The following is a 23,674-nucleotide window of genomic DNA, read 5'->3' on the forward strand; positions in this document are numbered from 1 at the left end:
TATTCCTATACTGCCAATATGAAGTATCTTGATATAACCCTTTACCATAATATGTAAAGCTCTAATTTTGCCCCCACCCCTACAAAAAATTCTGCCGACGTCCCTGAAGGAACGTTTCTGTCCTTTGCCCACTGCCTGGGTCAGAAGCAATGCAGCAAGACACAGCACCTCCACAGCAGTCAGCCGCTCCGTTTAAGTGGCGACCCTCCTTTCTAATCCCCTCATGAGAAAGAGAGAGAGAGAGAGAGAACAAGTAGAAATTCCTTTGGGCCGTGTCATTTGATTTACAATTTGCAGTAATTCCCCATTAACGCCTCTCTCTTGCCTTCTCCCTTCCCTCTTCAACAGGCATTCATCTTTATACCCAAAACCCCTTACCTCATTCATCCATGTTATTCTTGGTCTATCACTCAGGTTCACTCCATCCTCTTCTGCCTTCCACACTATTTTTGCTAGTCTTTCTTCATCCGTTCTTTCCATGTGCCCAAACCATCCCATTATTCTTTCATCTGCTCCGTTTGCCAGCTCCCTTTCCATCCCCTCTCTCCTCCTCCTCACCCGGTCCATCTTCGTAAACATTTCATCTCAAACACGTTATGCAGGTCACTAAAGGGGGTAATCTACACTGACAGATGATATCTCTTGATTAAGGATAGGAGGGTTTTAAGAGGTCGTGTGTACAAATTAAAGAATACTTCATGTCTAAATGATATGAAGAAATACAGCTTTCCGGATAAATGCGTAAACACTTGGAATAATCTAGATCAGCGTTTCCCAACCTTTTCCGACCATAGCACCCCCTGTTGTTATGTCTATGGAGTCCAGCACCCATATCTTGTTATTAAAAGGATAAAAGAAAGTGATGTGTACTGCTTGATGATTTATTTTCTTGGTTCCTTAGAAATGAAACAAATTTACAATATTTTTGTAGAATAAATAAGAGCACCCCAGAAAAATAAAATAACATGGAAAAAGTCAAATATGTACAACTAGGTAATCAATGTTACATATATCAATACATCAATGTGTTACATACAATGATGTTACATACATCAATGTGTGCATCACTTCCCAGCATCCCCTATGTGTTACATACAATGATGTTACATATATCAATGTGATTTTGTGTTCATCACTTCCCAGCATTCCCTATAATTGATTTCAGCACCCCAGGTTGGGAAACGCTTATCTTGAATGTGATATAACCCAGGCCTAACAGTACATGAGTTCAAATCTAAACACAACAGTTGGCTGTAGATTTTACACGTGTGTTCAACACCAATGCTAGGCTTACTCTCTGCTATTCGGGGTGTGGCAGGCGACGCCGGGACTCCCCCTGGCGTCCTCCCTTCATACCCTCGCTACATCTCCCCGAACCACGCATCACTCATTCGCATACCAACCATCCAGGCACACTATTACAGTTATTACAGTTGATGTTCTGGAAGAGGCTGTTAAGCCTGTACATCCAGCTCGGAATGATTAACTAGATTTGTGATTACACTGGCGGTGGTGGTGGCTATATTATAAATAATTTTATTATAATCTATTTTAGCTCTATAATTATAAAATAAATCTTGATCCCTCCATGCCTTATCTATATTGTTTTCAAATTTCCATATAGACTGTGAGTCAACAACAAATTGTGGCAGCATGTTCCAATTGTTAACCACTCTATTACAAAATGAATTCTTTCTTTTTTCCAGTCTCGTTCTTTTCTTATAAATCCTCTTGGAGTGACCTCTTGTTCTATCGCTATCTCTTAACATGAACAGTCCTTGACATACTTCCTTAATTAACGTACCCGCCGGACAGGATTTTGAACGTTTCCAACATGTCTCCCCTCGCCCGTCTGTAAGCCAGTGTGGGTATCTTCAATTTCCTGAGGCGCTCTTCATAACTTAGATTCTTCAGTGTTGGAACTAATTTGGTGGCTCTCCTCTGTACATTTTCTATAGCCTCTATGTCCTTCACCAGGTATGGGGCCCATGCTTGATTTGCATACTCTAGGTGTGGTCTGACCAGTGCCACATATAATTGCTTGAATATCACCTCATCCAAAGATACAAATGTTCTCCTGATAAGTCCTGTTATCTTGTTAGCCATATTTATTTTCATATTTATGTACTCAGAAAAGTTTAACCTATTATCAATTATGACTCCAAGATCTTTTTCATGTCCAACTTCTAATAACTGTTCTTTCATATAGTAATTTCCATGGGGCACTTCAGTTCTGCCAATTCTCATAGATTTACATTTCTTTGGATGAAAACTCAATAACCACTGGTCAGACCACTGCCTCATACAGATGATGTCCTCTTGCAAAAACTTAGTATCATCGCTTTTCTTGATTTGTCTATACATCTTTGTGTCATCGGCATACAAATACAATTGACTATCATTTTTTATTACGTCCGGTAGATCGTTTATATATAAGACAAATAGCAATGGTCCCAATACTGACCCTTGGGGGACTCCACTCATTACGTTGTGCCACTCTGACTTTTGTCCGTTAACTACCACACACTGCTTTCTAGAGCTCAGGAAGGCCTCAATCCAATCTGAAAATACTGTGCCTATATTATAGCTTTTCACTTTCTCAATAAGTCTTCTGTGAGGTACTTTGTCAAAAGCTTTCATGAAATCGCAATATATAATATCCACTGCATCTCCCTCGTCCAGAGCTTGGGTCCACTCATCTAATACTTTAATCAGTTGAAGAACTGTAGAGCGTCCAGAGAGGAATCCGAATTGTTTGTTACTAAAATAAGAATTTTGTTTCATGTGACAAATCATTTCTTCTCTAATTATTGACTCCATAAGTTTACAAATAATACTGGTTAGGCTAACAGGCCTGTAATTTCCCGGATCACTTCGTTTACCACTCTTAAAAATAGCTGTTATACATGCTAACCTCCAATCAGTAGGTAATTGTCCACTCTCAAAAGAACATTCAAACAATATCTTCAGTGGTTCTACAAGCACATCTCCCGCCTCCTTGATAATCCTTGAATGTATCTCATCAGGTCCAGCTGATTTGTTTTTCTTCAGTTTCTTTAATGGCTGCTCTAATCCTTGATGGTGAGAATGTAATTCTTTCAAACTTTGTTCCTTCTCTAGTAGGAAGCCTTGGAATATCTCCGGATGGTTCTTTAGTAAACACCTCGCTGAAATATTCTGCCAGTCCTTCAGCTTTATCATGATCATTTTTCGTCCTGTGTGTCCCTCGTTTTTCGTTAGTTAATTCCAGGTCTGGGATACCAGATTTTCTGCTCGTCTTTCCTTGTACATACTTCCAAAATACCTTTGGGTTACTTTTGGCATTGCTGGCAATTCCTTGTTCCTTTATTTTTATTGCTCTTCTGGTTTCTCTTCTTACTTGATTGTTGATTCTTCTATATTCGGTCACAACTTCTTGCATCTCCTGTACATTATTATTCCTGTAATTCCTCAGCTCTTTTATTCGGGCCCAAAGACGTTTTTTCCTCTTTATCTATGCAACATTCATACATGCAATTTCGCCACAGTTATTTGTCAATTTATTATTATTTACTATTTACCTGTTTGTATATTATTTAACTATACCTATGCATTTATTTATGTATTTTATTTATTATTTACATTATCATAGTTTTTATTTGTTCATTTATTATGATGATTTTTTTGCATCCGACCTAAATATAGACCCAAAGGTCTCCTGTCGTCATGCTCCGCCTTTGTAATTATTTGTATCATCATCATGCGAGTTTAGGCTCTGCGATGCTGATTTTGTTTCTGAGCACCCTCCGTTCTGTAATGTACCCTAAATAGTATGAGAGGTTACTAAAAGGTTAATTAATAGTGGAGCAAGTGATGTTACTGATTTACATAAGATGATAAGGTGATCTGTTGCTTGCAAGTTTTATAAAAGTAAACTAATTTATTCTTTGAGGAAAGTTTGACATCGTTGGATTTTTTTTTCTTCTAAATTCTTTAGATATTTTGGGGGAAATTATTAAGATTTCATTAGGTAATGGCAATAATTCTATAATTCTTTATATCTTTCGGAAATTCAATTGATCTATCAAAATTGTTGTGTATCTGGCACCACTGGTTTCTATGTTGTGTTTATTGTTGACGTAAAATATCCGCGGAATCGATGAGAAGATTCAAAAGGACAGGTTCGTACAATAAATAACTACCAAAGGCAGTAGGGAAATTTATAAAGGTTGTCAGACTTTTGATTGCTTATTTGTAAGGTACTAAACCTTTCATTCACAAGAAATGTGAATTTAAAGATTCAGTGAGTACGTAAATATAAACTTAACTCTTAACTACTTAAGTAATAAGTCTTTATATTTATATTTTCAGTTTTGTTTTGTTTTTCTGTATGTAAACGGTGTTTTTTACACTTATTCTAAGTGGGCAATCTTATGGATAATTTCACTATAGTCTGGTTTTGTGGCATCATATATTACTTATGTATATACAATCAGATACCTACCTCAGGGAACGTAATCTACTATCTATACGGTATGCAATCTGGTTTTAGAACGAATTACTCAACAGACACCAGCTTAATATACCTTTACGATCTGATAAAACAGGAATGCGACAGAGGTAATTACACGGGTTTAGTCTTATTGGATCTAAAAAAGGCATTTGATACAGTGGACCATGATATTTTATTAAAAAAATTCAGGCATTAGGAGTGGCGAATATTGGCTGGTTCAAGTCCTACCTTACAGGTCGCAAACAACTAGTACAGGTAAATGAAGCCTGCTCAGATGACAGAGAGATAACTTGTGGTGTACCACAAGGTTCAATTCTAGGACCGCTACTGTTCCTGGTCTATATTAACGACATGCCAGGTGCGGTGAACTGTAAGTTACTGCTATTTGCAGACGACTCCGCTCTAATTGTCTCAGGTAGGGACCCAGTTGAAGTAGAGGAGAAACTGAGTGTCGAACTGTCATCGGTCCGGGACTGGCTCATAGAAAATAGGCTGTCTTTACATCTTGGTAAAACGGAAAGTATTGTCTTCGCATCAAAACCCAATCTCAGGAAACACAGCAATGTACAGGTCAGATGTGGGGTTAATGTCTTGGAGTCAAAACAAGAGGTAACCTATCTTGGAATACCCTTAGATCAGTCCCTCTCAGGGAATGCCATAATGGATAAGATTGTATCCAAGTGTTCACATAAAGTAAAATTTTTGTACAGAAAAGCTAAAAAATTTGATCTGGAAACAAAGATGCTTCTGGTCTCAGCCTTGTTACAACATCACTTTGATTACGTTTGTAGCTCTTGGTACAGTAGTCTGAGCAGAGAAAACTAGTCCCGGCTACAGGCTACTCAAAATAAGATAATTAGATTCATACTAGATTTACCTCAATGTAGTCATATTGGTATTGAAGAATTTAGCAAGGTAGGAATGTTACCTGTAAAATATCGTGTCCAGCAGTTGAAACTAAACCAGGTTTACAATGTCGTTCATAATTCTGCTCCCTCATATGTGAGCTGTAATTTTACATTATCGGCTGAGAACCGAACCCGGAACAGTCAAGAGTCTCTTATTGTACCTCATGCAGGTCCCTTCACCAAAAACAGTTTTCACTTCACAGGTGCTCAACTATGGAACTCACTACCTGTGTCCATTAAGAAGTCAAATAGCAAGGTTACCTTCAAGAAAAAAGTCAAGGGTTAATATATGTCTCAGCTATGGACAGAGAACAGCCTTGATTTTGTTTACTACTAGCTTAGTGAGGGTTACCTGATTCCATGAGTAATACCATCCAAATCTGTGTTCACTCATAACTGTTCTGACCTCCCCCCCCTTTTTTTTCAGAAGTTTAGTTTAGTATAACAATGATTGATATTTACAAATTGGTTTCCACCTTTGTTTTGCTAGTCATAATATGGTATATGTCTCAGGTAGGGTCCGAGAACAGTTATGATCTGACTTTCTTCCTCGTTCTCCTTGTTGTTTTACTCATTTGAGTACTGGTCCCCTGTACCCTACCCCTGATGCTTCAGGTTATAATGTACTACTCCCTAGTGCTCATACTAATTGCCCACTCTGTCCTGAGATTCAGGTTAAATGTTAGATTTAATTAATAGGTGACCCTAGCTGCAGTGTAGCATTCACTATAATTACATGTTGTTACAGATGTAGAATATTGTAATATATCATTAATGGTACTACTCTTATATAGGACTCGCTCATACATGTTGATACAGCTGTAGAATAATGCAGTATATCATTAATGGTACTACTCTGATATAGTACTCACTCATACTGTTTTGTTACAGTTTAATATTATTTTGTTGTTCCTTTGCTTATTGCAATGTTCCTTTCTGTGGTGGTGCTCAAATTTTTGGTCTCAATATTCCTATGTGTACAAACATTTTAGTAATATTAGCTAAACTATAACAATGTTTATGTGTCATATGTGTTTTGACTGGTATTACTATTACTCATTGTCTATGGTCCCCTTAACCCCCTACGTATGTTGTCAGTGTGAATTAGTGTAGAATAACAATCTGATGAGGACCACAATGGAAATAAATGTACATGCTTTTTGTGTTATCCTCGGCAATTTGATTTATTATTCCGAACTGTGTGTTCTTGTCATTATTTGCACTTCATGTACATTGATTCATTGCCAAATAAAGTCTATCTATCTATCCATATCTATATCACTGGGACGAAATGTAGTTGCACATTTCATTTGTGAAACGCACGAAGAGCCCTCAGTCGGGATTAAGTAGGAAACTAAGGAGAAAGTTAAACTTCTATATTTCGGTTCGGCTAATAACTATAGCGCTCTTCAGGAAAATACAAGAAACAAGAGTTGTTTGAGACTTAAATACTGTTCAGATGAAATAGGGACAGGAACATGGGCAGAGGACAGGCAACATTCCGTCACTCAGGGCAGGGTCAGAATGAAGAGGGGTGCGAGGTCGGAAAGGGTAGGGGTGTGAGGTCAGAGGGGGGAGAAATGTGGGGTCAGAAGGGGGGGAGCAGGGTAAGGAGGTGTGAAGATTCTTAACCAAACAACTCACAGCTAGATGTGAGATTATATCCAGACCAGAGACCATAGTCCTTTAGAGATGTTAAGGTTTGGACATTCTTCAAAAAGTTCAATTAGTCTTAAACACTAATTTAGCCTTATCCTAGTCAAAACAATGGTTTTTGTTGCTGATATATTGCAACTCGGCTGAACTTTCTTGGGCATATCTAATTAATCTTTTGTGTTCTGATAATCTGGTGTTCAGGTCCCTGCCGGTTTGACCAAGGTACACTTGATCACAATGCCAATAGGTTAAGCTATAAATTCCTGGAGCCTTGAGTCCCCTTAATCTTTGGTGGACATTGACAATTTGTTTATGTATGGTGTTGGGGTAATGATAGACAAATGAACATAAGAACGAAGGAGACTGCAAGAGACCATAAAGCCTACACTAGGCAGCCCCATATCCATCCCCATCCATAAAGTTGTCTAATCGTTTCTTAAAACAACTGATAGTTTCAGAGCTTACTACATGGCTATTAAGTTTATTCCATTTGTCGATCACCCTATTAGTAAACCAATTCTTGCCTATTTCCTTCTTAAATCTAAAATTGTCCAGTTTATAACCATTACTGCGAGTCCTGCCCTGTTGTTTTAATATGATGACCTTGTTTGCATCACCCTTGTTAAAGCCTTTGATCCACTTGAACACCTCTATTAGATTACCCCGCACTCTGCGTCTTTCCAGAGAGTGTAAGTTAAAGTGCCCAAGCCTCTCTTCGTAAAGCAAATTTCTGAGTCCATATATCATTTCTCTGTACTGATTCTAGTGAATTGATGTCCATTCTGTTGTGGTTCCTGGATCAAGCCCTCAGGAAGGCCAGAGCCAGCTATTATAAAATTTCTGCTCCCACCACACAACCCTCATACAAATACATTTTAAAATCCCTTATTGTAACTCCATTAATCCTTCTATTAATTCAATCCCCAAGAATCACATCACACTGGCCTATCATTACACCAACACCATACATAAACAAATTGTCAATATCCATCAAAGATCAAGTGTAGCTGAGGCTCTGGGAATTTATAGTGTACACTATTGGGATTGGGATCTAGTGTACCTTGATCAAACTGGCAGGGACCTGAACACCAGATTATCCAAATACAAAAGATTCATTAGATATATGAACCAAGAAAGTTAAGCTGTGTTCCAATATGTCAACAACAAAAATCATTGTTTTAACTGAGATAAGATTAAATTAGGTGTAAATTTTTAGAACTGCACACCTACACAATATAGCAATAGAAAAATATTAATTTTGTAAATTATGATATATCAGTGTAATATACTTTTTTCTTGGTGGAAATCAATAACAGAAAAAGTTGCTAAAAGCAATACACAAACAAACATAGCCGCTTCAACAGCTTGAGATGCCATCTTTGTTTTGGTAGATGTGGAGGTCGAAGAAATTAAAGTGATAAATTCATGTATTCTAACCTAACCTAACCTACGTATTTAACTTAACCTGCATTTAGTAATGCGGTACTTATAATTCTAGAGGTCATCAGGGTCATTATCATCTTCGACCTCCGAATTTATGAAAACAAAGCTGACATCCAAAGGAGTCAATGCAGCTTCATTCTGCCTAGAAAAATGGGTATTACAATGATGTATTATAATATACAAAATTAATATCCAATTTTCTAATGCTGTATTGTGTATGTGTGCACTTCTAAAAAAAAAAGTACCTAAATTAGTGTTCAAGTCTAATTGTGGTTTCAGGAGGAAAATTGTTGAATCTGCCTTAATTGAAGAATGTCCAAACCTTAACATCTCCAAAGGACAATAGCCTCCAGACATAATCTCACATCTAGCTGTGAGTTGTTTGGTTAAGAATCTTCACCCTCCTGACCCCGCTCCCCCTTCCTTCTGACCCCGCATTCCTCCCTCCTCTGACCTCACACCCCTACCCCTTCTGACCTTGCACCCCTCTTCCTTCTGACCCTGCCCTGAGTGACGGAATATTGCCTGTCCTCTACCCATGTTCCTGCTCCCTTTCATCTTAACAGTATTTAAGTCTCAAACAACTCTTGTATCTTGTACTTTCCTGAAGAGGTAAACCAGGTACAGCTTCTTCTTGCTGCATTACTTTTTAACCAGGCATTGTGCAGGAGGCAGGGATAGGCCTTCATCCACAAGGGGCTAAGAAATAAGGGAAATCATCAGTGTGGAGTGGGTGAAGGGTGGGAGGATGGGACTGTGGTTAGTGCTTGACTTGATTGTATCTATTTATAGTAGAATTGATCAAGTGTTGTTGGCTGAAGGGACTTTCTTCAGATTTGGATTGATTGGGTTTCAGTGATGCTGTCCTTGGGAGGGAGGAGAATTTTGGTGGTGGAAGTTGTGTCCACGAAGCAGAAAGATTGGTTTAGGTGATGAGTCCTCTACTGTTGCCATCATGCCTGTATTGTGGGTGTTTTTTGTGAGTGTTGGAGTTTTGTTTCTTGTATGATGGCAGTGTATATGATGTGTTGTTTGAGTTTGTGTTTTTTCATATTAATACCATTAATGTTTAATTGTAATGTGTAGATACTGTGTGTTCTGTATGTGTTGGAGGTTGCTGCACAGTGTTGGGGATTAGGATCAGGGTTGAGGTGGATGGGGGGAGGGTGGAGATAGAGGGAAAGACAAGGATAGGGGTGTGGGTGGGGAGGTCAGAGTGAGATCAGGGGTGGATGTAAAGAATAGATCCAGGTGTATGTGTAGTATATTATGTCAGTAAGTGTTGTGCAAGTGAGGTGGACCCAGTTTTTGCATAAGTGCTGAAATAAATGTTAAGGCGTAATTTTGGGTAAGGGCTTTGGTACTTAGCCCAGGCAACCAAACCTGTTCCTTGGTATTCTTACCACTCTCAAGGGTGGCTATTGTCATTATTTATTTTATTTCTATTTATTATTATTATTATTGTTATTATCATTATTTTTATTATTGTTGTTATTATTACTTATTAACTTGTTCTTTTTTCAGTACCAGAATACCATAGTTTGTCAGAATGACGTATCGGAAATATGAACCCTTAGCAAAAGAGCTTATTACTCATCTCTCTGGCTTTAAGGTATGCTACTATATAGTTTGTTTAGTGATATTTATTAACCTGATGCTACCCAAGACAAAAATGAATTATTGTTGAACTTGATCCATGAATACTTTTCTTTTTACAATCAGGAGGATGAAGAAAACTTCTTTCGATGTGAACAGTATGTTTTGTCAAATCTTCTTTATCATCATTGTTTGGATGTGAATAGCCATGCTGTACGGCGATCTCTTGATGGTCTTATTCTTAAATTCTGTGTACATGGGCAACATAACAGAGCAGAAAATTTAAAGAAACTAACTCAACGGTTTCTCAAATCACCTTTTTTTAAGGATCATACTGTGGTGAGTTTTATGTGAATCCATCAGTTAATTATCTGTTATTGAATCCTTTCCAAATGTAGAGTACTTTGATATGTGTAAAAGACGTTGGAATACTAAAGTTGCCCCTGTTTAAGGTGCTGGGCCATGACAAAACCCATTAATTGTGAAGTAGATTTAGTATTTTGTGACCAATAACCAGCCCTTTTATCCTTGGAGATAGAACTATGCTGAAGAAGTGGAGTCATAGAGGTGTTAAAGGGAAAATTTAAAGAGGGCAATATAATTATGGAATGTAGATACAAGTAGTGATTGCATGGCAGTTGTCTCTATGGACTGGAGTCATCATTTGTCTATGTTGGAATAAAATCTCTACTCATAGAGGAACAGTGCTACTTTTGTACTACTACAGTCCCTCATTTATGCTGTTCCCTAAACTGTACCAGCTCTATTGCTATACATTATCTTTCCTCTGTGGTAGTGGGGGAAAAAAGAATTCTGCCACCATTGTTCCATGCATGTCATAAAAGGCAACAAAGTGGAAGAGAGTGATGGGCCCATGGGTCCTGCACTCTGTATCTTCATTCTATGAGAAGTCAAGGCATAAAGGGTCTTAGAGGAGAACTCAAACCAGAACCCCAAAATTTGGGCCATTAAATGTTTGTGCGAAGGAAGATGGATATGTTATGAAACTAAGTTGAAAGGGGGGTGATTTTGAGTTTGGGAATGTGGTAGGAAAAGTGTTGGGAGTGATGAAGGGCTGAAGGAGGGAAGGAATAGCTCTGCTGGTGATGAGACAGGGAAGTATGTGGTAGAGTGGAGGAAAGTGTCTTCAATGTTAATATGGGTGAAGATGAAACTGATGGGAGATGTTTTATATGTGGATGTGGACCTGATAGTGAGAAAAATGAAGAGGAAAGGGAGGCTTTTTGGATAGATTTAAATGAGTACTTAGAGAGGTTTGGGAGCATTATGAATATGGTGGTGTTGGGTGATAGCAAAGTGGTGTTGAGGATCTTGATGCTATTGTAGGGGATGAGTTTATAGATGGAATAGTAGGGAATTTTGGGATGCCAGGTTAAAATCATAGTGTAGAGATGTGTCTAGAAAGGGAGGTAATGATAGCAAACACAATGTTTAAGAATAAAGCCATTGGCACACCCCAAAGGGAATTCTTCTATCCTCTTTTTTTCACAAGAGGGGACAAGGAGGGAGGGTCACTGTGAAGTGGTTGGTCCAGCTGTGGATGTGCTGTTTTACTGTGTTGCTTCTGACCCGGGCAGGAAATGGCGATGATCTTTCATCCACAAGGGGCTAAGATTAGGGAACAAATGAGAGTGGAATGAGTAGGGGCAGGTGCATGCCTTGACTGGTCATTTCCCTTATAAGGGGAAGAGGCCTTTGGTATATAGTTAGATACAAGAAATGTAACAGGAAATGGAGTGAGGGTGGAAGTAAATTATAGAGTAAGGGAAACAAGTGTCTTGTGGGAATGAAAAATATCATTAGAAATTGGTATCTGAGGGTGAATAGAAAGAGGAGGCTTACAAAAGGGTGAATGTGCCCATGACATTGTATAGGGCAAAAACTTGTAACTTATGGGAGAAAGGAGGAATCTAAATGTGTTTGAGGTGAAGTGTTAAGAAGTATGGTAGGGATTTGGGGATGGATAAAGTGAAGTGAAAAATGGGGAATTGAAGGCAGAGAGCAAAGCTGGAAAGAAAGCTAATATAGTTGATCAAAGATTACTGGGATGGTTTGGGCATATGAAAAGAGTAAATAAAGACAAGCAAAGGATTTTAAGGCAGAGGTGGATGGAATGAATTTAAGGTGAAGACCAAAAATGGAATGGAGGGTGGCCTTAGGTACAAGGGGATAATCTGTTGAGCAGGAAAGGGAGAGGGAAAGAGATAGGTGTGAATGGATGGTAATTTGATGTGGCCCAAAGGGATTTGTTATCTGCTCTGTAAATTCTTGAGTTGATGAGTGGGGAAGAGTTGGAATGTAATGAAGCAGTTGTGGTAAACCAGCTTTAGCAGCAAAGCCCTGTTGTGGATGTGTTGTTTCTTCCTGCACTGCATCTGACCTGGGTAGTGGGTGTGGGGTAGGGATGGCTCTTCATCCCTAAAGAACTGAGATAAAAGGAACAAATAAAAGTGTGTTTGGTGGGTGTGGGATGGGTAAAGGGTAGATGTATGCCTTGGCTTGTCTCCCCTCTTGTAAGTAGGAAAGGGACTTTTAATATGCATCACTGCTGTGATAAATTGATTTGGGTCAATTTTGTTCATGTTGTGATTTTGATCTGCATGGCTTTTTCTATAGTTGTGGACCATAAATATAAGAGATTTTATAAATTTTTTATCTCTCATTTGTTTTTATAAAGATATGACGAAAATTCTTGCTTTTTCGGGAGATTGTTCAGTAGAAATTATTTTCAATAACCCAGAAATGATTATGGAGTATAAAGTTTTGTCAGACCTGTACCTCTTTGTAATTTGATGTATATATTTGTGTATGTGTATGTATATAATATATGTATATATATTTTTTCATTTATTTATTTGTTTTTTTCCTCTCTTTTTCAGCTGGATATTCAGTGGTCTTTGTTATCCCTTCTTCTACATTTAAGCAACAATCCAACCAAATTCCTTCAAGGATCACCACAAGATAACCCACATGAAGTTATTGAAGTTGACTTGGCCTCTTCATATGCAGTTCAAGAGGATGAAGTGAAGGAGGATTTTGACTGGGGAGCATACCTCAAAGAAGACAATGAAGAGTTATCCAGTAGAAAAGATGAATCTTTATCAGTATGTTGGTATTCTTGGAAGTTCTCTCTTCATTTCCCTTTTTCTTGTTGAAGTTAGACTTGCATAGCCATTTGACTGAGGGTTCTTCACTAATGGAAGTTGATGGGTTGGGGTACAATGCCGTACAGGTACATAACAGATGGAGAAAGTTCCTAGATACATAAACATTGAGAAGCATCTAGCTACGTATCCATATACCAATTTTCTTACTCATACATATTTGTGTATCTATATGTAGTCTTCCTAAATTTGTTCTCATGTTCTTGGCCCTCCTATCCTAAATTAAGAGATCTCTTCTTTCAGTGTAATCTCCCCTTTAATGACCTGAATACTGTAATTATATCACCACTTTTTGTTTAATCTTTCAAAGTTGGCAGACCCAGTACTTTGGTCTTTCCTCATTCCTTATGCCAGGCTGGGGAACAGTTTGATTGCTGCCCTTTGTATTCTCTTGATCTTGCCTATATCCTTTACTCTGTGTGAGGACCATACCACTGACACATGTACCAGTCATGTGTGGATTGGAGTTCTGATTTTTTTTTTTCTCCATCCATATCTATAGTGAAAAGCCACTTAAATCTTCTGCAGCAATCCATATGTCTCTCCCACAATCCTGCTGATATGACTGTCAGGTGACAGGTTGTCTTGTATCAACACTCCCAAATTTTTCTCCTTATTTGGTTTTGTAATGGGTTCACTTCCTAAATAGTTTAAAGATGGTCTTTTGCAGCAATTGCCCATTTTCACTACTTTGCATTTTTTGTATTGAAATTCATTTCTCATTCTTGGCTCCATGCAAAAATAGTGTCTAGATGATTTTGTAATAGCCTACGAGTACTGTCCTCCTGGTTTTTCGATTTTTTCATGATTTTTGCATCATCTATGAACATGTTAGCATAGCTTGTTGTATCTACTATTATGTCACTGACATAGATAAGAAACAACATTGGTGCAAGCACTGAGCCTTGTGGAACTCCAATAGTAACTGTTCTCTATCATGACATCTTATCCTTTACTACTATCCTCATGTGTCTTCCATTATGCTACAATTTCCATATAAATTGACTGAAGGGTGGGTGCATGCCTTGGATGGGTATCTCACTTATAAAGGGAAAAAGACCCTTGGTATATAGATAGACAGAAATACAAATGTAATGGGAAGTGACCTTAAGTAGAAGGGGAGCAAAGTAATATACATATTATTTGCTTTTTGTGGAGAATCTTCTAATTGCCTCAGATGATTTTTTTTTATGAAAAATGCTTATATTTTCTTGTGTTGAAAAATGCTGTGATCTTTGTTGATGAAATATTGAATTTTTGTATATTAATAGATTTTTTTTATTATTATTATTATTATTATTATTATCAAGGACTGGTCAAGTGATGAAGAAGATGAAGGGAATGTCTTTGGACCTCTGTCAATCTCAAGAACTCAGAGTGATGTTTCACAGTGTACACTACTACTACCAGCAGTCCCAGAAGGAGAAACATCGAAAACCGGGCTGGCCCATGGTGGTGCATCCACTGTTGGTACAGTGACAAAGGAAAGTAGTCACCGTGCACAGTCATGGTTAGAAGCTAATTTACAGCCACGGTTCTGGTGTGAAAAGGACAGTGGTGCTACATCTATGCAGTTCAACAAAGATCCCAACATGGTTTCAAAATTATGGTAATTATTATTTGTCATTTATGACTTAGGAATTTCATTACCGTATTATTCGGACCATAAGGCGCGGGCAAAATCCTTAAAATCTGCCAAAATCAGGTGGTGCGCCTTATGTGTGGCTTCAGTGCAAAAAAAATGCCTCGGACAGTGACATACTATTTTGAAACGTTTCGTAGCTAGCCTGCTGACGGCGACAGTGCATAGGCATAGCAAAAGTTACAACCAAGTTATAACCAAGATGCATGTATCTTGACAAGAAAATTGCGAAAACTTCGACAGTTTTCGAGTCCATGCCACCGCATTCATTCATGCTATCATGGCTATGATATGATAACGTCCATAACGCAGACAGCCATTTTGCATTGGTCTAGTCTCGCTCCACTCCAACTGTAGTCATTTGGGTATTTTTTAGTTTCGACCATGGGCGCAATATAGCAATAGAAAATTAATTATTGATTTTTTAAATTAAAATGTATCAACGTAATATGCAATTTTGTGGGCGGAAATGAAAATAAAAAATACCTTGCTACAAGCAAATATACTAATGAATTAAGTCGGTAGCATAGGATCGGGATGCCATCTTGTCGTCTGTCAATTGACGGCCTCGGTACTTCCGACAGTACCTCGCCAGGTACATTTTCTTGAAGGAAAGTTATGGAGCGGAGATACATGCATTCCTTCAAGCTGCAAGAACTTTGTATACCCCGCAAGCTGAGAGAGTGGTTGAAAAGCCCGCCAACGTCTCTCACGACGACGACAATGAGGACGAGCCGGATGACATTTAATTTGCAGGTAATGATTTATTAAACACAGGTTAGGTTAGACGAAATCATCCTTTCATTTCTTCGATGTCGGCATCTATCATAACAAACATGGCGTACCATTCGTCCGACACAACTTCGATACTTACAAAATCTGTTTAGCACCTTTTTTGTATTTTAATTGCGCTCACAAAATTGCATATTTCGTTGATACATTATAATTTACAAAATTAATAATTAATTTTCTATTTCTATATTGCACCTATGGTCAAAACTAAAAATTTACCACCATTTGTAATAAATCTTGTGTTTTGTGAATAGAGAATTACGGGAATAAAACTGTTAATGTTGGTTTTATTCCCCACAATACCCATAACGTGTTTGTTGTTTTTTAGGGGTATTGGCAGGGCAGACTGTCCATGGAGGTGGTCTGATTTCACTGACCAAAATAAAGAAATACATCATTTATTTGTGTAATTTTGCTAAATCCCAACCGATTTTTCTCATTCAACAACGAAAATGTTCAGTTCTGAATGCACTCGCATATACATGATTATCTGATGACGAGACCAGGTGTGCCTTATGGTCAGGCGCGCCTTATGTAAGGACGGGGAATAGCAAATTACGGGTGCGCCTTATGGTACGAAGCGCCTTATGGTCCGAAAAATATGGTATATCTTCTCATATAAACTTTTATTGTCTCTGAAACAGTGAAGTACATAATTTTTACTTATTCTTCATTATGAGTTGAATATTCATGCGAAAGGCTCTGGCTGCCTAATGTCTGATAATTTGATGATACATCATAATATGCACATTATAAGATATAAAGTTACAGCTGTAATACTTCCCATTCTCTCATCTTTCTTCCTGAATGTGCATAACCACAGAAAATGCAATCAAGCCTGATCACAGAATATGGGGGTCACTCCACTACATCTACAAAATAAATATATAATCAGGACACCATTATCATATCTCTATCTGCACTCTTCCTTTTTTTTTTTTTTTTTTTTTTTAATACTTGGTGGCAGTATTCTTCTCCCCCACCACAGGGTTTAGCAAAATGAGAAAAAAAAATATTCAGAGAAATGGTACAGGACAGTAATGAGAGTGGGGGGACAGTTGCAGTATAATAAATTATCATCATTTCTCTATGAATAGAGATTTCCTCTACCATAGACAAAATGATGTGTGGCTCTGGTCCATAGAGGCACCCCATATAGATCCTAAAGTATCAGCTGCAGGCTATTTAGCATCTTTTAACCCCACAAGAACATGTAGCTAATATCCCAGATGGGGTCCAGAGGTTAAAAAGTGTAATGAGAGGAGATTGTGTGAAGGGTGATTGTGCCAACAGCACTGTATGGGGCAGAGGCATGAAACATAAGATAGGAAGTTTGAGATGAAATATCTAAGAAGTATGGTATGGGTTACAAGGTTGGATAGAGTGAGGAATGAGGAGGAGACCAGGGGTGGAAAAGGGTATGGGAGATAGGGTTGATGAAAGTATTGGGATGGTTTGGACACAGAAAATTTAGTAAAAGAAGTGTGGAAGGCAGAGTTGGAGTGAAAATGAAGGGGTGACCAAGGATGAGATGGATGGGGTAAAAGGGGCATTGAGCAAGAGGGAAATGTCTGTTAAGGAAGGGAGAAGCCAGAAGATGGGATGAGTGGAGAATGGCTGTATATGGATGATACTGTGATGTATGGAAGGAATAGGAGGGGAATGGGGGGTTAGGGAGTGATTATGTGTGAATGATATATTTAACTCGGCTCGAAGGGATTTCTCCTTGTCTTCAATGTTTCTGCATGAGAGGATGGAGAAGGGGGTTGTTGATTAAATGAAGCCTGTGGATGTGCTGTGTCTTGTTACATTGCTTCTGACCCAGGGCAATGGGTAACATTAAGGGATGACATATCATCCATAAGGTCCTAAGATGAGAGGAAGGGAGGGAGGGAGAGGTGGTGAGTGAGAGTGAAATGGTTAGGAGTAGAATTATGACTTTTGACTTTGGATACTTCCCTTGTAAGTAGGTAAAACCTGTTGGTATATGTTTGTATGTACATTCAAAGATGCACAGTGGTTTTAGTTGCTAACATAAAGATGTAATGATATTTCAGGGAAGAAAATCAGAAGTGGCATGCCGTAGATAAACCAGCTCCTAAACTCGTTAGTGAGTGGGTTGTGATGCGTGAAATCCTATGGGTATTAATGAAACCTGCGGAGAGCTTCCTCATAACCAAGGATACCAATGGTGTTTTTATAATGAGGAGCAACATTACAATATCTAGTCTTGTTCAGGTAATTCAGACTGAAACATGAATGTAATATATGGTGTATGGAATTATCTACCTTTTATCCTAATTTAATTTTTTTCTTCTTCTTCCAGAATGCATTTAGAAGCTATTTATCCACAATAATGCCAACAGTACAGAAACTTGAAGAAATTAACAAATTTATAAAAAGGACAAACCATGAAATATATAATTTTCCCTCCACTTATCTTTCATATGCTCAAGGTCTAAATCTGTGGAGCCAAAAATTTCTTGAACATCTTAGCAAATTGGAAAAAGATTTGAAAGCCCAAGGTAAGTTAGAATTCCTGTATTACAGAAAAATTTATTTGTTAATGATTCTTTGAGGAGTTACTACTCCAATGCTAGAAAGCCAAAAAGGTACCTGGTTTGAATGTTCATCATGGAGAATGTGATGGTTTTAGTGGAATCATTAGTGAGACTGTTTAACATGTTCAAGGGAAGGAAGTGTACTGATGGATTGGAGGAGTGCATGTATAGTTCCATTATACAAGTGCAAGGGAGATAATTAGGAGTGTAGTTCATTAAGGTTCATGGGTAGGTATTGAGAAAGGACTAGGAGGGGAACAGGAGTAATTGGGGAAGAATGATTTGGTTTTAGGAGAGGGAGTATGCATATATTATTTTGTGGTAAGGATATATTGGAATTTTTTCTTTCATAGACTTAGTGAAGGCATATGATATGGTTGGTTGGTGTTGTGGAATGTATTTCAAATGTATGGAATTGGGGGAAATCTTTTAGAGGTAGTCAGAAGTTCTTGGATTAGTAGGGCATGTATGAGGGTTGAAAATGAAGAGAGTATTTACTGAATTGTGATATGTAGGAAAGGAGCAACACTCATGAGGTCTTTTTCGTCAGCTATCATTCCTACTTTTGAATTTACCCATAATTTTATCAGTCAATTGGTCTTTTATTTCTGAAACCAAAGTCCTCCCATGAGTTGTGTGAAAATTATAGGAACATAGTTCTGTGCTAGAGTCCTCAACCCTACTCCCAACCTGAACATATTTTTGTATTGCACAAACAGCTGAATGGGGGTGGGGGGAAATGCCAGCAGTATACTACTCAAGCATAAACAATAATCTACCACCTGTGCCACACAATCAGCTTGATGGTGCAGTTGTACTGTTCTTGACCAATAATTCAACTATCTGAATTTGAACCTTACTCAGGACTAGGCAGGGGTGAGGGGAATTGGCATCACCGCACATGCAAGCTGGAACAACACTGGTGGGCAAGGAGTTGTGTGTGTTTGTGAGAGAGAGAGAGAGAGAGATCAGCATTACCTATAGATCAAGCCATGTTTGAGCTCTGAGCTCTCATATGGGAGGCTATTTTATTAGTCAGAAATCCAACTTGTGATCCAAGACTATGAAGACCACTCTGATTTGTCTAAGACTAGAATGTGTGTCAGTGGTATGGTTCCCACACAGAGTGAAGGATATAAGCAAGATGGAGAGACTTTGCTTAGGTAAATTATCTAAATGTACACACATTTTAAGGTTATTTATTTTATTTAGAAGTGGGTAGCTTTAGGTACTTGAGGTCACATGTGGTGGGGAGTAGGCGGGGTGAGTGAAGGTGGAGGTAAATTATAGATTGAGAGAAGCAAGTAAGTGCCTTGGGAATTAAAAAGTGTAATGAGAAATAGACATTTGGTAATGGATACAAACAGGGGATTATTTGGAGAGATGATTGTGCTGACAGCACTGTAAGTGGGTAGAGGCATGGAATTTGAGAGAGGCAGAGGAAAATTTTAAATGTGTTTGAGATGAAATATCTGAGAAATATGGTATGGGTTACAAGGTTGGATAGAGTGAGAAACAAGGAGGTGAGGAGGAGTGGGGGGATGGAATAGGAAACAGGGTTGATGAAAGAGTATCGGGATAGTTTGGACACATGGAAAGAATGAGTGAAGGAAGATTAGTAAAAGAGGTGTAGAAGGCAGAGGTGGATGGAGTGAACATAAGGGGGCAACTGAGGATGAGATGGATGGATGGGGTGAAAGGTGCATTGAGTAAGAGGGGGATGTCTGTTGAGCAAGGAAGGGAGAAGGTAAAAGATAAGGGTGAGTGGAGAATGGTAGTGTGTAGATGATACTGTGATACAAAGAAAGGGGTGAGTGGGGGATTGGGGGTTCAGGAGTGGTTATGTGTGAATGATATTTTGATGCAGCCTGAAGTGATTTCTCCCCATATTCTATTTTTCCTCATGAGGAGACAGGGAAGAGGGGGTCACCAATTAAGTGAACTGGCCTTGCTGTGGATGTGCTATGTCATGCTGCATTGTTATGACCCAGGGCAGTGGGCAGGATGCAGGGATGACCCATCACCCATGAGGAGCTAAGATGAGAAGGAGAAAAGGGAGTAGAATGGGTAGGAGTATGTACAGATTGACCTATCATTAACAGACTAAAAGGGGGGTAACGGTGTCCATTGATGTGAATAATTAGTTGATTTGGAGTGGTTTTTGGGTGGCATAGTGATTGCACAGCACTAAACAACAGCACCAAAAACACCGCAAACACAGCTAATTAACGTCCGTTAACGAGAGGTCTCACTGTATATGCATTTTGACTTTGGCTACCTTCCTGGTAAGGGAGAAAAGGCCGTTGGTATGTGGATGGATAGATTTATTTATTCTAATTTTTCAGAGAAAACCTGTACACTTTTATGGCTTAACAAAGAACTGAAACCATGGATAAATGATGTTGCTGTCATTTATGCGGCCCACATGGAAGGTTTAAGTGTGATTGACACTGCTCCTAATTGGACCAAAGCAACTTGGTAAGTTTTCTTTGTACTGTTATGAGTAGAAAAAGCATGAAAACTTGTAAATTAAATTGTAACCTAAGGGCAGAAGCAGAAACCTATACACATTTCTGTGCCAAAGATGGATATTTTGTAAATAGATTAGTCAATCTGTTGCTTCAAGTCTCTTTTTTAGGAACTCTAAGGCTCCCAAGTATCCAGCAATAGCAATTGGATTGGCCCATAAAACAGTCAAGAGAGAAATATTGTATTAATCTAATTGTTTTTACCTAATTGTAGTATACAGAAAAGGAGCAAGGTGCCAAGATAAGAGGAAGGGTGGAGGGGAGTGGAATATATAGGAAATGGAATGGGTGGGAGTGGTTTCTATGCCTTTTTCTTTGTGGCTACCCCCCATGTAAGGGGAAAAAAGCCTTTGGTATATGTATGTATGTATGTACTTTGGGTCCCATCTACACTCCAATTTATCATACATATACCAATGGAATTTTTACCCCCTTACAAGGGAGGTAGCCAAAGTCAAAGACATAAATCCACTCCCACCCATTTTCATCCCCACATAATCCACTCCCATTCATGACCCCTCCCTCCCCCTTTTTCTTTTTTTTCCACCCACTGCCCTAGGGTGGCTATCTCCAGTGTCTTGCTACATTGCTTCTGACTCAGACCAATGGGCAAGATGCAGGGATGACCTGTCATCCAGGAGGAGCCAAGATGAGAGGGAGGAAGGGAGGTGTGGTGAATGGGTGTAGAATGGGTGGGAATGGAATTACAGTACTACCTCTCATTGACGGACTAAAAGGGGGGTAACAGTGTCCGTTGATGTGAATAATCCGTTGATTTGGAGTGGTTTTTGGGTGGCATAGTGATTGCACGCACTAAACAACAGCACCAAAAACACAGCGAAAACACCGTAAACACAGCTAATTAACATCCATTAATGAGAGGTCTCACTGTATGCCTGTTGGCTGCCTCCCTTGTAAGGGGGAAAAAGCCTTTGGTGTATGTATGTATCTCTGGTGTGTAGTTGCATATGAGTGCAGTAGTTAACTGTACCAGCTTTTATATTATATTTTCAGAATTTTATGTTGTCTTGGTAAATTTACTATTCAATCTTCAGATGTTTACTGTATGTTTTCTTGATCCACCTTTGAAAAAGGAGACTGTATGAAGGAGTGATTGTGCCAACAGCACTGTATGGGGCAGAAACGTGGAACATAAGAGAAGAAGAGAGAAGGAGTTTGAATGTGTTTGAGATGAGGTGTCTGAGAAGTATGGTGGGGGTTACTAGGCTAGATAGAGTGAGAAATGAGGAGGTGAGGAGGAGAACAGGGGTGAAAAAGGATTTGGGAGAGAGGGTTGATGAAAGAATATTAGGATGGTTTGGACACATGGAAAGAATGAGTGACGAAAGACTAGTAAAAGAGGTATGGAAGGCAGATGTGGAGGGAGTGAACATGAGGGGACGTCCTAGGATGAGGTGGTGGATGGATGGGGTGAAGGGGGCTTTGGGGAAGAGGGGAATGTCTGTTGAGGAAGGAAGGGAGAGGACGGAAGACAGAGGTGAGTGGAGAATGGTTGTATATGGATGATGTTGTGACGACATGAGGAGGAATAGGCGGGGGGGTGGGGGGTGGGGTAGTATGTGTGAGTAAATTTTGACGCAGCCCGAAGGGATTTCTCCCCGTCCTCTCCTTATATGCAAAGGGGGACGGAGAGGGGGGGTCGCCGATTAAATGAAGCGGCCTTGCTGTGGATGTACTGTGTCTTGCGACACTGCTTCTGACCCAGGGCGGTGGGCAGGGTTCAGGGATGACCCGTCATCCAGGAGGTGCTCAGATGAGAGGAAGGGTGGGAGGGGTGTGGAGTGTATTTAGGGACGAAATGGGTGGGAGTGTTTTTATGCCTTTCCTTTTGTGGCTACCTCCCTTGGAAGGGGGAAAAAGCCTTGGTATATGTATGTATGTATGTACCTTTGAAAAATAAAATAACATTTTATTCTTTAACTCCCAAAGTGGAATACCTCCTAATTCATCTCTTTTCTTAGAAATTTCAGTGTTGAAAATTATTGTGTTCACTTCCAGTTGTAAGATTCACCAGTATTTTGTATCTTCCAGGTTGTTAAGGGCATTATTTGAGCATTTGTCAAGTGCTGGAGATATGAAAAGCCAAACTGTTTTGCTTCGGCTCTTCCTTCATTCACTGCGCTATTACTTAAGCATAATACACAACTGGCAGTATAATGGTAACTTTCAAGATGACAAGGATGAGTTTCTTGTGAAAAGGTATTATTATTATCATTATTATTATTATCCAGGAGGTGCTAAGATAAGAGGGAGGGTGGAGGGGGGTGGAATGTATTTAGGGATGGAATGGGTGAGAATGGTTTTATACCTTTTTCTTTTTGGCTACCTCCCTTGTAAGGGGGAAAAAGCCTTGGTATATGTATGTATGTGTATGTATGTATTATTATTATTGTTATTATTATATGTATATATATTTTTAGCCACCTTATTATAAAGAAAAAAAGACTCTTGGTGTGTATTTACCTAATTGTATTTCCCTAATTATAATATACAGGTAAGGAGCAATGCTTCGTGGGTCTTGTCTCTTCCTCTCCAATTGATCATACCTGGCTTCAAATTCATGTAAATTCCAACTTAGTCTATATCCTTGATTTCCAGTTATCATATTTAGATTTGAATTCATGTATCATTCCATCTCAGGCTATATCACCAAAGGTATTCCAGATATTTGTGTATCTATGTGGAAAACATGGGCACATGGAAAGAATGAAAAGAAAGATTAGTAAAAGAGGTGTGGAAGGCAGAGGTGGAGGGAATGAACATGACAGGGCAACCAAGGATGAGATGGATAGATGGAGTGAAAGGGGCATTGGGAAAGAGGGGAATGTCTGTTGAGGAAGGAAGGGAGAA

General features: G+C 38.9%; 2 protein-coding genes across 17 annotated transcripts in view; one reads left to right on the forward strand and one right to left on the reverse strand.

Moving 5' to 3' along the window:
• Positions 1-1,791: 1,791 nt before the first annotated feature.
• Positions 1,792-2,364, reverse strand: LOC143021108 (uncharacterized). Its single transcript, XM_076178394.1, has one exon. It carries the CDS (start codon positions 2,362-2,364, stop codon positions 1,792-1,794), a length of 573 nt encoding a protein of 190 aa, XP_076034509.1.
• Positions 2,365-3,673: 1,309 nt separating this feature from the next.
• Positions 3,674-23,674, forward strand: part of Grip128 (gamma-tubulin complex component 5) — a 49,192-nt gene continuing 29,191 nt past the window's right edge. The window contains exons 1-9 of one of the 16 annotated variants that reach the window (XM_076177952.1): positions 3,674-3,718; positions 10,024-10,111; positions 10,222-10,434; positions 12,996-13,220; positions 14,591-14,889; positions 17,772-17,952; positions 18,041-18,239; positions 20,621-20,753; positions 22,856-23,023. In XM_076177952.1, coding sequence (XP_076034067.1) covers positions 10,049-10,111; positions 10,222-10,434; positions 12,996-13,220; positions 14,591-14,889; positions 17,772-17,952; positions 18,041-18,239; positions 20,621-20,753; positions 22,856-23,023 — 1,481 coding nt within the window. In that variant the 5' untranslated portion in view covers positions 3,674-3,718; positions 10,024-10,048. The other 15 variants (XM_076177959.1, XM_076177948.1, XM_076177951.1 and 12 more) reach the window with 15 other exon arrangements.

Source organism: Oratosquilla oratoria, chromosome 41, assembly GCF_046742065.1.
Source record: "Oratosquilla oratoria isolate Oo_2021 chromosome 41, ASM4674206v1, whole genome shotgun sequence".
Classification (NCBI taxonomy): Eukaryota; Metazoa; Arthropoda; class Malacostraca; order Stomatopoda; family Squillidae; genus Oratosquilla; species Oratosquilla oratoria.